Source organism: Mustela nivalis, assembly GCF_964662115.1.
Source record: "Mustela nivalis genome assembly, chromosome: 10".
Classification (NCBI taxonomy): Eukaryota; Metazoa; Chordata; class Mammalia; order Carnivora; family Mustelidae; genus Mustela; species Mustela nivalis.
Window position 1 is genome coordinate 27,776,437 of NC_139029.1, and position 14,758 is coordinate 27,791,194.

Genomic DNA, 14,758 nt, shown 5'->3' on the forward strand with positions numbered 1-14,758 from the left:
CACTCACCCCATGGATGACGGAGGCCAGTAGATAATTGCTTTAGCTGTAAGCTTTCAATTCTGGGAGGCTTTTGTACACTTCTTAGAAAGCAGACTCAAAGCCCCATTAGCTGTAGCAGCAACCTCTGTAATGTACACTTCCCTTGTTTGACTCTTCTTTCTTTTTTGTCCCATTCTTCTCAAGTCCTTGTTCTTGTTTCCTATGATTACCTTCCAAATGCCCACCCTGTTCCTAAGTCCCTTTATCAATCTCTGCTTGAAACTGACGGGCAACCGGCAAAGTCGACTCCATGAATTCATCTTGCTCAGAACGAAAGGTTAATTTACTGGAAGATTATTTCACTGTTTCACATTGAAACCAGGCCTCAAGGAAAACCGAAATTGCAAATCCAATACCACTAAGTTCCTCTCTGTTTCTTGTTCCTTCCCTAAAGGTATTATTTTTAGAGAGAAAGATGGAATCTACCCTCAACACCAGAGAGAAAAGTCCCAGAGAAGGATTGTAATTGATGACCCTTGGGTTGGTGTCCATGATTGGTACAGTGGGAAACAGGGCACACTCACTGGTTCCTTGTGGGTCAGGGTTCTAGTCCTGGATCAAACCATACAGCTGGGTTGTGTATCAGGGCCTCCAGGGCCACCATTATATTGCGGGGCATTACCAGAAACGGGGGAAGGACTGAGAGATGGGGAAAGCTCCACTCATTTTCTAAATCCTTTAGCATCCACTCTCACTTCTCTTACTGATGTGGGGAACAAAGGCAGAAGGAAATGTAGATTAATTAAATGTCCTTATAACCTGCAGCCCATTGACAAATACTTGAAATAGACAGATTATAATATTCCTCCAGCATCCTGCAAGTCTCCTTCAGCATATGAAAGTCCTTTTGGAACTTCCCTTAGTTTTACTTTCCCAACTTCAAGGTATATAATCACTGCCCCTCACATTCCCGGGGCAGCAGGGAGCAGCTCTTTCTGCCCATGGGTCCTGTCCCTGTGCTTTAATAAAACCATCATTTTGCTCCAAAGACATGTCAAGAATTCCTTCTTGGCCATCAGCTCCGGACCTCATCAACGCACAACAACATTCCCCCCAAACCAAAAACTACATCATTGCTTCCTTTTTCCTGATTCTTCTCAGCTTCCCTCACATGCTCTCCCTCCTCTGCCCAATGCATAAATGTTGGGGTTCCTGAAAGTTCCATCCTTACTCTTTTTCTCTTCCCATTCTTATTCATTTCCAGAATCATCTAATTCCATGGCAGACGTCATGGTCTTCTCCCCAACATTTAAACCTCCCCAAACATTTAATCTAAACTAGTTATGGTAGTTTCATCCCCCTTGGCAACAATTCGTTTGGGAGGAACAGGCCTCAATCAGATCAAACTGGTGAGATTTAAGGAGAAGCTTGCTTAGGACTTCTGGGAAAGAGAAATCAGTCTTACTGTTGCCTGTTGGATAGGAAAGGGGAGAATGCTGCCTCAGTTGTCCCTGCAGTCATTCTGCGACATGAGGGGACCCAGCTTCGGTATGAAGTCAATGGCTGGCACAGCAGAACAGCAAGACGGAAGTGTCTCAGGTTCCTAATGACATTGTTGAACCGGGAAATCCTCTCACCCTGCACTACCGTTGGATTTCCTGCACTGTGAGATGATACATTTCCATATTGCATAAGCCAGTCTGAATCAGGTGTCTCCTGCTTGGCAATGTAGGCATCCTACTTAATTCACACTTACTACTATGAATTCTCTCAAACTCACTTTCCTGGGCTCCAGACCTACCCACATTTCCCAACTTTGCTCCTCCTCTTCCTGGTTTTCCTACAATTCTTTCGCATAAGAAAGAAGCAGGTGCTTACTATTATGCCAAACTCTGCTGTAGACGCTGGGGCCAGAGCAGCGGCTGAAACAAGATTGCTGTTCTCAGTGCAGGAGGCAGGCAATAAGCAAAACTATTTCCTGAATAAATGAAATAAAGAATAATGCACAGTAGGAACTCAGTGTCGAGTGAAAAAGTTACCACTGCCTATAGACTATCAGACCAGAAACTGGTGGTCAGGCAGCAGACAGTCCTGGGACCTGAGGGTCAGACCCTGCTCTTGCAGCCGCGGTCTAGAAATCTAGAAGGGTAAATAATGACCCAGGGCCTGCCCTCTGGAGCCGAGACCAGAAAGAATGCCAACATGGGCTGAGTGCTCACTTTGTCGGGCCCTGTATAATGGCCTTTGGGTAACTCTCATTTAGTGCTCACCGATTCTAGGAGTTTGTCCGAGGACAAACAGCTCTGGACAACGGGCCTCGGACCCAGCGGTCTGGGCAGTGACAAAATCTCCCTCCAGCCAGTCGGGTGCATGTGACTTTGTGCAAATCACCGTCTCCCTCGTCTTTCCACGCACTAGCCCAGTGTTTGAAACGTCTGACCCCTGGGTTTCCCTGGCGCCGCAAGCTTCAGAGGGTGCCTGGGGTGTGAGACAGGGTCCGAGGGATGGGGGATGCCGAATGCAAAGAGGGGAGGTCTCTGAGATCAGCACCGAGGCGGTCAGTGGTCAGTGAGGAGGGAAGAGCCGGCAAGGAGATCCCTGGAGAGAGAGACGGACACGGACAGTCGCATTCTTCCCCATCCAGGCCCTGCTCCCACGCCCTCCGGCGCCGCCGCCGCGACCTTCTCCTGGGCCCCGGAGGGAGGGCATTCGCCTTCCCCACTGCGTGCCTCTACGCCACTGTCCCGGGCCCAAAGGCGACAAGTGCTCCGCGAGCCGCGCATCTAGACCAGGCCCCTGCTCCTTTGGCTCCGGGAACTCGCAGCTCTACTGCTCTTTGCCTCTCCTCTCGTCCACTTCCCCCTCGGCTCCTGACCACTTGGTCTGCGCCATCTGCATTCGCAGTGTGCCGGGCCCGCCCGCACTGCGGGGGAGAGGCGGGGAGCCGCCCACGCCGCGCTCGGCGCTTGGCGCTCGGCGTCGCCGTCTCCCTGGGACGCGCGCGGGCGGCGCGGCGCGCGGGAGCCGGGCGGGCAGCCATGGCGTGGCGGGCGGGGAGGTAGCCGGGCGGGCCGCGGGGAGCGCAGGGGCCGCCATGGCCCGGCGGCGGCGCCGCGCCTGCATCGCGCTGTTCCTGGTGCTGCTCTTCGCCTTCGGCACCCTCATGGGCCTGCGCACGCTCAAGGCTCCGGACGGACTGCCGGCGCTGGGCCCCGGCCTGGAGCTGGCGCCCTTTGAGCGACGCCCGGAGGGAGCCCCCGCGCCCGCCGCCCGGGCCCCGGCCGCCCCCGCCGCGCCGCCCCCACCGCCGCCGCCGCCCCGCACCGCTGGCCCGGGCAGTCCCCCGGGCCCGGCCCCCGCGGAGGCCGAGCCCGCCCCCGGGCAGAGTCTGCGCGTCTACTCGGACCTGCACGCCTTCTACTACTCGTGGTACGGGAGCCCGCGGCGTGAGGGCCACTACATTCACTGGGACCACGTCATGGTGCCGCACTGGGACCCCAAGATCTCGGCCAGCTATCCCCGCGGCCGCCATAGTCCCCCAGACGACTTGGGCTCCAGCTTCTACCCGGAGCTGGGGCCCTACAGCTCCCGGGACCCCGAGGTGCTGCGGGAGCACATGACCCAGCTCAAGGAAGCCGCCATCGGTGAGTTCCCCCCACCCCCCGGGAGGCCCTGTTCCCCAGTCTCACCCTTCCTCAGTTTTCACACCCCAACTCCCGCTGGTCCTGTCACCGGGCCTCTGGTCCCACTCACCCTTCAGCCTGGCTTCTTACTCCCTCCCTTCTATTTTCATTCATCGCTTACCACGCGGCGCCCTCCCCCCTTCTAGTATTAAGACTCCTCCATCTCTGCCATCTGACCCCTCACAGCTGGGCCCTTTCATAGGGCGGAGCTGCCTGGAGGGCCAGTGGAAGAAGGCATTTGCTCCGAGCTGTCCCAAGTAGGGACAGCAAGGAGAGGGAGAAAGTCTTCATCTCTTGGGTTTCTAGGCTTGGGTAAGTGAGGACTGGGCATTCTGACTCTGTAGGAATGGGGTTCAGAGGAGCCATGCCTAGGATGGCAATGCTTTCACACCAGATACAGGAGAGGGCAGCAACCCTTCCATTTCTTGCTGGCTGCAGAAACAAAGTTTGCCCATATTGCATGATGAACCCAGCTGTTTGCATTGGGGGGTGGGGTGGGGGGGGCGGCAGGAGCTTTTCTTCAAGTATTGTGGTTGCAAAGAGGTCTCTGGGAGACTCTTGTAGGCAGGCTTGGGTGGGGAAGCTCACTTCTTTCAGACAGTGTCACTGAATTTTCCTGGATTTTAGAACACATTTCAATTTATCTAGAGATGGTTAGTGAAGGGGGGCGGTGTGTTTGAATGACAGAGACAATGGTGGGAGGTATTCACAGAGAAATACCACAGAGGCTATTCCTCAGGATTTTACAGTCTGAAGAGGCCGTCGAGACAAATGTTATTTCCCTCGGAAGGCATGAGATGACTTCTGCATGGGGCTCCTCTCCCTGCGGGAACTTAGAGGTGTCCTTCTTCTCCAGAGAGTACTGTGGCTTCCAGATGGGTGTGGCATTATCCACTCATTTCCTTTTGTTCTACTGCTTGCCATTGCAAGCGGAAGCCCGTGTCCTCCTGACTTTTCTCAGGCTCCTTCCCTGCCTGATGTGCAAAGGTTCCCGCTGGCGCTGTGCTTCAGCACCGTGGGCGTGGACAGCTCCGGGAGGCTAGATTCTGGGATTCGATCCGCAGGAAGCTGGCAGGAGCCTTGCTCAAGGTTTCATTCAGAAACCATTTTGCAGTTGGAGACAGTCTGGGAGGAAATGCATCTCTGTTGCGGGGGTACTGTGTGTCTCTGAAGTAGCTTCTATGTTGTGACTCAGGCGTCCTGGTCTTGTCCTGGTACCCACCTGGTATGGCTGATGATAACGGGGAACCCTCAGATGACCTGGTACCCGCCATTCTCGACACCGCCCATCAGTACAACATCCAGGTGAGTGTCCAAGAATATGTCAGGTGCTCTTTGGCCCATTCTGGAGATTTCCCCTTCTTTGCCCATAGGGTTAGTTTTGGGCTTTAGCCCACATATGGCAGATACACAGCAAGTGTGGTATTGGTGTGGTTCTAATAAATAGCACCTGTCCCTCTTATTCTCTTGAATTTTGGGGGGGAAACTGGGAAAACTAAATTTAGGAGAAATGGGAAGACTTAATAAGTATCACTGTGATAGAGGTTAGGGTGGAGACCCTGACTCTGGATAGATGGCAGGCAATCGCCAAACATCTCAGATCGCTAGTAGGAGGCAGTGCTGGGCCTCAAGGAGGGGAGTATAGACAGGCAGGTGCACTTTCAAGATGATGGGGTGGAGCTAAACATGTCCACTTATTTTCCCCAAATGAACCAAATAAGTTATTCCCCTCTCCTGGGGTGAAGGAAGAGAAACAGCAGAGCAGAGCCCCATCCCTGTTCCTGAGCCCATCACTGACATGTTAACAGATCAGAGCACCTTCGCCGGACAGCTTCAGCACACTTGTTCCCATGGTTTCAGATAGCTAGTGCCAATCATATAGAGCTGGCATGTAAGCTTAAACCAATTAGCCATCCAGTGATGGCTAAACCAATTAGCCATCCCATGGGAATGATTCCCAGATGCCCTGCTGTGGGAGGTGGCCAGGCTTCTTGCCCCTCTTTTTCCGACCCTAAGGGCAGTGGCTGCTTTTATCTCTGTTATGCCCACTGTTGCAAGCCTCCTCCTTTAAGCCCCAGTGGAGCATGAGCCTTATTATGGGTTGTGGCTTGTGGGCAGATACTCACCTGACCAGTACCTCCTCTGTTTGTGCCAGGTGGCCTTCCATATCCAACCCTACAAGGGCCGGGATGACATCACTCTGCATGACAACATCAAGTACATCATTGACACGTAAGGCTGCTATGGAGTCTGGATCTTGATGGGGATCAAAAAGGGGGACGGGGATAGACTTAGAGGATTAGGTCGAGAGACACCAGGGAAGAATGTCGGTGTCCTCAGCAGCTCCTTCCCAGTAATACAGTACTAGGCTTGGAGTTAGCAACCTGGGTTTGAATTCCAGTTCTGCAGCCTCCAATCTGTGATCTGATGCAAGCCTCTTAACCTTTGAGTCTCATGAGAGTTACAGGAGTTAAAATATGTGAAAGTGCCTTGTACAGTGCTTGCAGTTTCATCCATTCATTCAAAAAATATTTTGAGTGCCTTCCGGTGTCCGGGCTCTGTCCTGAGCCCTGGCTGTATGGTCATGGGTATGGCTAGCAAAGGTGATGTTCTAGCGTGTCGCTGCAGTGAGGCACACAGTAGTTACACATGAGAAATCACATAGTGACCCATGCTATGAGAAAGTGATAGTAAAGAATAGAGCAGGGAACTGTGTTAACAGCATGCCTGAGAATGGGTGCTAGACTTTAGACCAGGTGGGCAAGGGAGCCTGAGGAGAGGCATGTGTGAGCTAACACCTGAAGGGAGTTAGCTCTGCAAAGATCTGCAGCCCATAATGGGACAAGCTTGACAGCAGAATAAGAGGCTGTGTAGCTGATGTGTGGAGATGGGGTAATGCAGGGATGGAGGTGGGGAGGGCCAGATCAAGTAGGATGGGCCTTGCCCGTCTCCGTCAGGAGCGGTCGGTTTGGGTTCATGCCTTAGAAAGAGAGTGGGTTATAGGGAACCAGAAGTGGGAGCCTGGAGACCCAGTGGCTGGCTGCTCCTGCAGTCCCAATGGGAGAGGGGGTTGGTGTGGTGTGGGACTGGAAGTGAGGCTTTAATGGAGGGAGGTTGAGGCTGGGGAGAGGAGAGTGGGAACTCAGTTCTTGCTATGAGGCACGAAGAGTGCAAGCACAGGGAAGGGCTGGATCCCGAATCACACTTGGGCATCAGGAAGGACCTGATCCGTGGCTTGCCCCCCTCCTAGGCCACCAGCTCAGGTTGTTCTCCCTCCTGCTCCTCAGGTATGGCTCCCATGGTGCGTTTTACCGCTATAAGAACAGCATGGGTAAGAGCCTTCCACTCTTTTATATCTATGACTCCTACCTGACATCCCCTGAGGCCTGGGCCCACCTCCTGACTCCCAACGGGCCCCACTCCGTCCGCAACACCCCTTACGATGGGGTCTTCATCGCGCTGCTGGTGGAAGAGGGCCACACCCACGACATCCTGGCGGCCGGGTTTGACGGCATGTACACCTACTTCGCCTCCAACGGTTTCTCCTTCGGCTCCTCCCATCAGAACTGGAAGGCTGTGAAGAGCTTTTGTGATGCCAACAACCTCATGTTCATCCCCAGCGTGGGGCCTGGCTACATTGACACCAGCATCCGGCCCTGGAACAACCACAATACTCGGAACAGGGTCAATGGCAAGTACTACGAGACAGCCCTGCAGGCAGCCCTGACCGTGAGGCCCGAGATTGTCTCCATCACGTCTTTCAATGAGTGGCACGAGGGCACCCAGATCGAGAAAGCCATCCCGAAGAAGACGCCAACACGTCTGTACCTGGACTACCTGCCTCACCAGCCCAGCCTGTACCTGGAGCTGACTCGCCGCTGGGCAGAGCACTTCATCAAAGAGAAGGAGCAGTGGCTGATGTGAGGAGCCTGGCCACGAGGTGCCGATGTCCTGGCCTCCCCGGAAGGTGTCACCGTGTGGGGCTCAGCTGTGGTGGGAGACACTCGCTGGCCTCCCAAGTTAGCAGCGGGGCGCCTCTGGGTGGCCCATCGAGCCTGGGCAAGTGGGGACCGGAGCTTCCTCCTCAGGCATGTGGCACTGGGGTGCTTTGTAAGGATGGGAAGTAAGGTGGGGCTCCCAAGAGGGACCCAGAGAGGCTGGCAGGTGACTGGACTCAGCCCAGGGCCATTCCACAACCTGGAGAAACACTTTAGAATTATCCCTTTGAGCTTGGAACTCAGCAGGTTGCTGGCGCATAGCAGTCCCCAGGTCACTGCTGTCAGGAGGGTTCAGGGCTCTGGGCAAGCAGGTGCCCTGCTTCCTCTCTGGCCTTCCCATAGCATCTGTCTTCTCCAAGTGAGGGAACCATATCTGAGACTTCCCAAAATGGGAATTTTAGGTTGAAGCCCCACAGTAGACCCCTGAACACAACAATCAGGAAATAACCCTGAGCATTTGTACACTCATCCAACACATACTAATGGAGCACCTACTATGTGCTAGACGCTGTGGAGAGACTTCATACGGGAAGGTTCTTTTCTTCCAGAAGCTTACAGGATCCAGCTTTCCTTATTTGGCGTGGCCTTGTAGCTAGTATCTGAGCAGTTTTTCTTTTTTTGCCGTTTTCTCCAGTGCTGGGAGTTCAGTTTTTTCCTCCTCTAAGAAGATACCTCTGTGCCCCCGAGCCCAGATTTCCCCAGATGACCATCTAGCTCCAGGGAGAGGACCAGGACATCCTCCCTCCCTCCTGCTGCCTAAACCGAATGAGGCCCACTCGGTGGGGCCATTTTCAGTGCTACTGTGATTTGTAGTAATTAAATATAACATGATCTTCTCAAGTAAGCATTCCTTCACTCTCTTCAGGCCTTCCTGAACTCTGAGCCCTCCCTCAAATGCTGTGACAGACACGAGATGGGCTGGCCAGTGTCAGCACAATGAAGAGTGAGTTTGCTTAAGAAACCAGGAGTATAAAGAAGAGGTTTAGAGGGGACATTTAACAGTGCTTATTTACAAATAAATGAATCTACTCATTGTAGGGGCCCTCAGGGCAGGTCCTGGAACACCTTCTTGGCAAGGTTTAGGAGCTACTTGGAAATATGTGCATTACTTTATGGGCTCAAGCTTGAATCGCACTTGTGGGACCAGGGTGCAAGGCAGGAGGGGAGGAAGTGGGGCCTACGGATTACCATGGGACCCCCAGCTCCCGTGAGGTAATGGGCACTGGATGCCATGGTGGACAGGGCAGTTCAGGACAGGAGCACAGGGCTGCACGGCGCCCCGCAGTACTTCACAGAAACAAGACACACTGAGGCTTCATTTCACACACACACGGTTTGAAAAATACTAAAAATATGGCAAGCTCAGGGTCAGGAGCAGTAATTCTCATTCATGACAGCCTGGTCAGTTCTTTCAAAGGCTAATCTGTAATGAGAGCCATAAAGATGTTCATACACTTTAACCCTATAATCCTAATCCCTGAGGAAGTAATTCAAAAGAAGAAAAATAAACTATTTACAAAACATTTTCTATTAAAGAAAAACATGGTTCAAATAACCAAGAGTAATTCTGTTTAACACTTGGCATACGTGTGAATAAAGGCTCTGAGTACATACCGGATTCAATAAAGGTATTGTAGGCATAACTCATTATAATTTATTTTATGAATAAATAAGGAAAAAAGCCACTGGCTGAAAAGAGTAGTGAAGATATGTTTTCCCATATTCTTTTGATTTGGCCTTCCTCAGCCCCACCCCCTGCCAAGTGAGCTCACTTCCCACCGTTAGTCCAGAATGCTGACTCTCCACCAGGCCTTAAGGCACACCACACCACCGGCCTCTCCGGTTTGGAGAAAACAGTGTTGGGCCTGTGGCTCAACAGTCTTTATCCTTCTCTAGGTCCAGCTTCAGGTGCCTAAGTACATGTCTTTGGTCACTGGAGACTTAACCAGCTGGTGCTCTGGCTGATTTGGACCTTAAATGCCACTACCTGCCAGAGAGGGGGCTCTGACTGGATTCCATATCTGTTCCTCAAATTACTTCTCAAAAAAAATTTTTTTAAAAAGAAACTTATCAGAACAAGGCCATCCAAGGAATGTTCTCAAACAAAATCTCTAAGTCAGCTTTTGGCTGATACATGAAATCACAGATAATAAATAGGACCTCCCCCACCAGGTGTCAGACGAAACCAGCAGCTTCTGGGACTTGGTGTGCAGTATTCAGAAAGACACAGTGCTTTCAAGAGTCAGGACTAGTGATGCTGCAGCCCCAGTGGCCTCTCTCAATGAGGCCGTGCCAGTCCCCAGTGGACAGACACATAGTGTCCAGCACCAGTCCTTGGGCCTTCCCCCTACCCAAGATGCAAAAGCAGGATCAGTGTGAGGGGAGGAGCCCATACTTCTGTTGGAGGATGGCTGTAGTACTCTCCAGGGCACTGAGAAAAAAAAATGGAGGCAGTTAAAGTCTGACTTCTCAAAGCTCCGAGCCCACCAGAGTCTGCTGATCAGTGACCTCTAAACCCTCAGGTCTTAAATATGCTCTCGTCACCAAACCCGTGATGAATCCTTTGAATCCCCAAAAAGCCAGCAAATGCCAGCAAACCCAGTCCATCCACCACTTCTCCAAACCTGCCCACCCCACCCAGGACAAGGTAGGAGTGCCAATCCTTATTTTATTAAGGCCTTTTTTTTTTCCCACCTTCCAACCTTCCTCAAATTCTTTCCCCGTGCCATAGCAGACTCACCAGCCTGGACGAATGATGCCAAACTTTCCAGGTACAGACAAATCAACCACAGTTGAGCCCAGGCGACACTCAGGGCTCTGGCCGTTCCCAATTGGTCCCCCATCAATGACCAGGGACAACTGAGGCCAGAGGTCCTGGAACTCCTGAGAAGAGGGAGAGGAAGATCATGGACACCAACTCTGGCATCCACAATGATGTCACTGTGCACGCAACGTGTACAAGGAGACAAAGCCCACACACGTCTAAAACAAGAGGCATCTTCCTCTAAGCAGGGAAGGAGCCTCCTTCAGTTAAGGTTTGTCAGCATCTAGGACATGGCATCCTATGGGGTTCGGAGCTGCCCCAGGTTAGCACTTCAAGGAACATCTATCTAGAGCTTTAAAAAAAAAAAAACCTCACTGTGCCAAGAGGAGCTTGCACACAGGGCTTCTGTTAGAGACATACAGGTCCGATGACTGGAGGTCTAGGTGGATGTCCAAAGATGTAGGCTTTTACCCTGAACTTTCGCCCAAATTTTTGAGTCAGTGCATGCAAGTTACGTCATCCAGTGCATCTCCTGGCTCTCAGGAGAACTCTGGGTAAGGTCAGGGAGAGGAAGGCAGGATGCATTCTACACATGCGTGACACCAGCTCTCAGTCCTTGGGTTGTGGGAAGGATAGCCCCTCCGAAATCCGTGGTCTGAACTGTTAACTGGCTTAAAGCATCACCCACTCTCCCTGCCACCACCACTCATAAAAACCCTGCAGTGGTGGCTAAGCCTGGGCATTTGGGATGGAGGAGCGTAACCACCAGTTTCTGTACTGGACAGGTCAACTGTGTGCTGACAAGAATACCCCCATTGCCTCAGGCATAGCCACCAGGTAAAGCCTGCAGTCCCAGAATAAGACAGGATGCTGGACTCTCAGTTTCTAAGGCCCCTGAAGCCACTCTCTAGGTCTGGACATGGAAAACCCCATCACTGTGCTGTGTTTTACATTTTAATTCAGGAAGAAGAAAAGTGGTAAGTGACATCTTTTTTTTTTTTTTTTTAAGATTTTATTTATTTATTTGAGAGAGAGAGCTCACGTGCACACAGCAGGGATAGTGGCAAGCAGAGGGAGAGGGAGAAGGAGGCTCCCCAAAAGGGAGCCTGATGTGGGGCTAGATCCCAGGACCCTGGGATCAGAACCTGAGCCAAAGGCAGGGCACTGAGAAACCAGTTGAGCCACCAGGCACCCCTGTAACTGTCATTTCTTTGTGTTGTCATTCGTTCCAAGCTATGCAGTCAAGACAGAATTAGGATGGATTCTTTGACCTGGCTAGTGGCCAGAGAAGAGAACAGGGTCAGGAGTCCCTGGGCCAAGTGATTTAACTTTCTGGAGCCTTAACTGTCTTTACAGCACTGTTGTAAAGACTTAGTACCTGACTATACTTTCCAACGGCTACCACCACAAAAAGAACAAAAGAATTAGATTCACCATGCCGTTCCTTATTATTAAAAAGACAACAAGAAGAAAACACCAATTCTTCCCCTCACCTCTCAAGCTTTTCAATTAAACCTTTCCAAGATTCTTTAATTTGGATCCCCCCACCATGCTACCCCACCCCTGCCAACTGGACAGACCTCCCACCATCAGACTAAATGTGAACTCCTGCAAGGCGTTCCGGTGAACCATCAGCCCTACTGACTCAGAGGAAACTGTGTCTGGCCTGGTGGTGTTTCTGCAGGGAGGGCTGGGTAACTTACCTCGACATTCAGAGAACTGGCCTGGGAGCTCAGGTTGGCACTGGTGAGAGCGAGTGGTCCCCCAAACACCTGGACCAAATCCTGTATGAAGGCATGATCAGGAATCCGGATGCCTACAAGCTATGAGGCAAGGGACAAGAAGATAGTCAGAAAGGCTGGAAGCGGTAGGGAATGGCTCTCTCCTGGATCCTAGTGAAAGCCAGATGGCAGAAGTCTGGGGACACAGGAGAAACTCTGACTCACAGGAGTAAAGGGATTCAGGTCCTTATTGAGCTCCTCTGAGCGTTCCAACACCAGAGTCACTGGTCCTGGTAGTAAGTCCTTCAGGAGTCCCTCAGGTACTCTCACATGGCAGTACCTGAAAAACAGAGATGGCACAAATCTACCCAAGAATGAAGGGTCTCTGCTGGTCCTATTCCAGACGGTAGACAGATCTAGAAAAGGGGAACCTGGGACTACAATGGGATCTGTCTTCCCTCTTCACCTCCCTAAGAGTTTGAGAAGGCAGTGCTCCAGAGGAACACCCACGGCTTGGAGCCCACATGCCTCTGGTCTCCGGGACTACAACAGCTGCACCGTTATCACGCTCCGTGTTTCATTTTCTTCCAGGCATCCCCAGAGTGTTTGTTTCCTTTGTTGCCGTTTTTAAACCGCGGGAGTCCCGACCCCCACCCCTCATCATCACAAAATCGCCGGGAGGATAGGGACCCTGCCTGCCTCGTTCATCGCTGCGCCCCAGCACCCCTCTCAAGGACTGGAAGACGTTAAGTGCTCGATACACACTTCCAGTTCCGGATTCCTGGGTGAGCCTGGACAAGCCCCTCCCGCTCTCTGCGCCTCAGTCTCCCAAGCCTGTCACCGGAAGCCCCTCCCGCGGTGCCGCCCCCAGCGGGGCCGGGTCGGGGCGGCCTCACCTGTAGACGTCGGCCACGCGGCCCAGGCAGACGGCCAGCGGCTTGGCCTCGCTGCGGCCCTTGAGGCGGTACACAGCGCCCAGTGCCGCAGAGCAGCTCGCCGAGCAGGCCAGGCCGTACAGCGTGTCGGTGGGGACGGCCACCACGGCGCCGGCGCGCAGCTCGGCCACGGCGGCCCGCAGCGCCTCGGTCCAGCCGGCGCGCTCCGGGCTTGCGGCCCGCACGGCCCCGCTCCCTGGGAGCCGGAACAGCCGGGCCCCCGGCGCCGCCGGAGCGGGGCTCGGCGGGCGGAGGAGGCGGCCCCTCCGGGCGGAGCCCGCCGGCCCCTCGCTCAACCCCACGCTGGCAGCCACCGCGGCCCTCAGCCCCCTGCACGGACGCGCCGGAGACATCCGCCAGGGCCCGCTTCCGGGAGGAAGTGACGCGCCCAGTCAGCTTCCGGCCGGGGAGGCTCGGCCCCACCTCCGCGCCGGGCAACTTAAAGGGACCGCGACCCCCAGGAGGATTGAAGGAGACCGGTGGGGACGGGGCGGGGCGCAGCTTTGCGGAGCCCTAGCGCAGCGCTGGGGAGGGGGGCGGCCGAAAGGGGGGCGGTGGTCGGGCCGCGCAGGCGGAGATGGAATGGGGCCCGGGCTCAGACTGGTCACGGGGGTGAGAGGGGGCCCGTCGGGGCGGGGGGAAGGGGCTCGGACCCCGCGCGAGCGCCGGCCCTGACCGTGTGTCTCTCGCTCTCTCCCGGGCAGGGAGGCTGCCGGCGTGGACCGTGGGAAGGCGGGGCTGGGGCTCGGCGGGAGGCCACCCCCGCAGCCGCCCCGGGATGAGCGCGCCCAGCAGCTGCTGGACGCGGTGGAGCAGCGGCAGCGGCAGCTCCTGGACACCATCGCCGCCTGCGAGGAGATGCTGCGGCAGCTGGGCCGCCGGCGCCCGGAGCCGGCTGGTGGCGGGGTCAGTGCCCACCCCGGGCTGGGCCTGGGAGGTGGGAACTGCCCCGTGGCTGGACTTGCTAAGCCCTAGCTTCCCCTGGAGGGTGGAAGAGTGTCCCCACCGCCTTACCCCTGAACCTCCTTTCATCTGGGCAAGAGGCTTTGAAAAAGTTGTGCTATCCAAATGCCAAGTGGCCATGTCCTTGCGGGGCCTAATCCCAAGGCCTTTCCTCCCAGCCTCACTTTTCCTTTCTGTTCCAACCAGAACGTCTCAGCCAAACCCGGAGCACCTCCCCAGCCAGCTGTCTCCGCCAGAGGTGGCTTTCCAAAGGATGCTGGCGATGGAGCTGCGGAGCCCTGAGCATCCCTGATGGGCACCCTGACTTCTCTCCCTCCCGGGGCTGGTGGCTGAACTCTGAACAACTCCCTTCAATAAAGGGGCCAGTCTTCACTGGCAGTGGCTGGTACTTGGCTCTCAGCCTGGGGTGGCAGCTCTGCTAGCAGCTGGGTTCACTCCCACTTCATCCTGGCTGAAGGCAGTGCTGAGCTTTGAAATGTAGCCAACGAATACCCTGTCTGATTACCCGGATTTGGACAGACCAGCAGTGCTCTCCAGAGTGGTCTGGCCTGCTTTGGGGGATCCAGGTGGTGTTACATGTCCATTTCATGCTTTGGGGGCTCCTAGCCCCACAACACACTTTTAGCAGAGCCTTGATTAAAAGGAAACCTGCAGACTTTCCTGGTGACCGACCTTTCCTTTCTGTCCCCCAAGACTCAGCTGCGGAGGGGAGGG

General features: G+C 54.3%; 3 protein-coding genes across 4 annotated transcripts; 2 read left to right on the plus strand and 1 right to left on the minus strand.

The window, feature by feature from the left end:
- Window positions 1-2,967: 2,967 nt before the first annotated feature.
- On the plus strand, window positions 2,968-8,501 carry MANEAL (mannosidase endo-alpha like). Its single transcript, XM_082686339.1, has 4 exons — window positions 2,968-3,624; window positions 4,859-4,968; window positions 5,819-5,895; window positions 6,951-8,501. The coding sequence occupies exons 1-4, from the start codon at window positions 3,075-3,077 to the stop codon at window positions 7,585-7,587; spliced, it is 1,374 nt and encodes a 457-aa protein (XP_082542465.1). The 5' UTR covers window positions 2,968-3,074; the 3' UTR covers window positions 7,588-8,501.
- A 791-nt stretch (window positions 8,502-9,292) lies between these two features.
- Window positions 9,293-13,434, minus strand: YRDC (yrdC N6-threonylcarbamoyltransferase domain containing; the record flags this gene model as incomplete). Its single annotated transcript, XM_082686340.1, has 5 exons — window positions 9,293-10,092; window positions 10,402-10,544; window positions 12,129-12,248; window positions 12,372-12,486; window positions 13,043-13,434. The coding sequence occupies 5 exons, from the start codon at window positions 13,432-13,434 to the stop codon at window positions 10,032-10,034; spliced, it is 831 nt and encodes a 276-aa protein (XP_082542466.1). The 3' UTR covers window positions 9,293-10,031.
- Window positions 13,428-14,699, plus strand: LOC309842321 (uncharacterized protein C1orf122). 2 transcript variants are annotated; one of them, XM_082686342.1, is made up of 3 exons: window positions 13,428-13,560; window positions 13,786-13,987; window positions 14,231-14,699. In XM_082686342.1, exons 2-3 carry the CDS (start codon window positions 13,940-13,942, stop codon window positions 14,324-14,326), a joined length of 144 nt encoding a protein of 47 aa, XP_082542468.1. In that variant the 5' UTR covers window positions 13,428-13,560; window positions 13,786-13,939; the 3' UTR covers window positions 14,327-14,699. The 2 variants fall into 2 exon arrangements, with proteins under 2 accessions (XP_082542468.1, XP_082542467.1); XM_082686341.1 differs by having other exon boundaries at window positions 13,523-13,693.
- The last annotated feature ends 59 nt before the right edge of the window (window positions 14,700-14,758 follow it).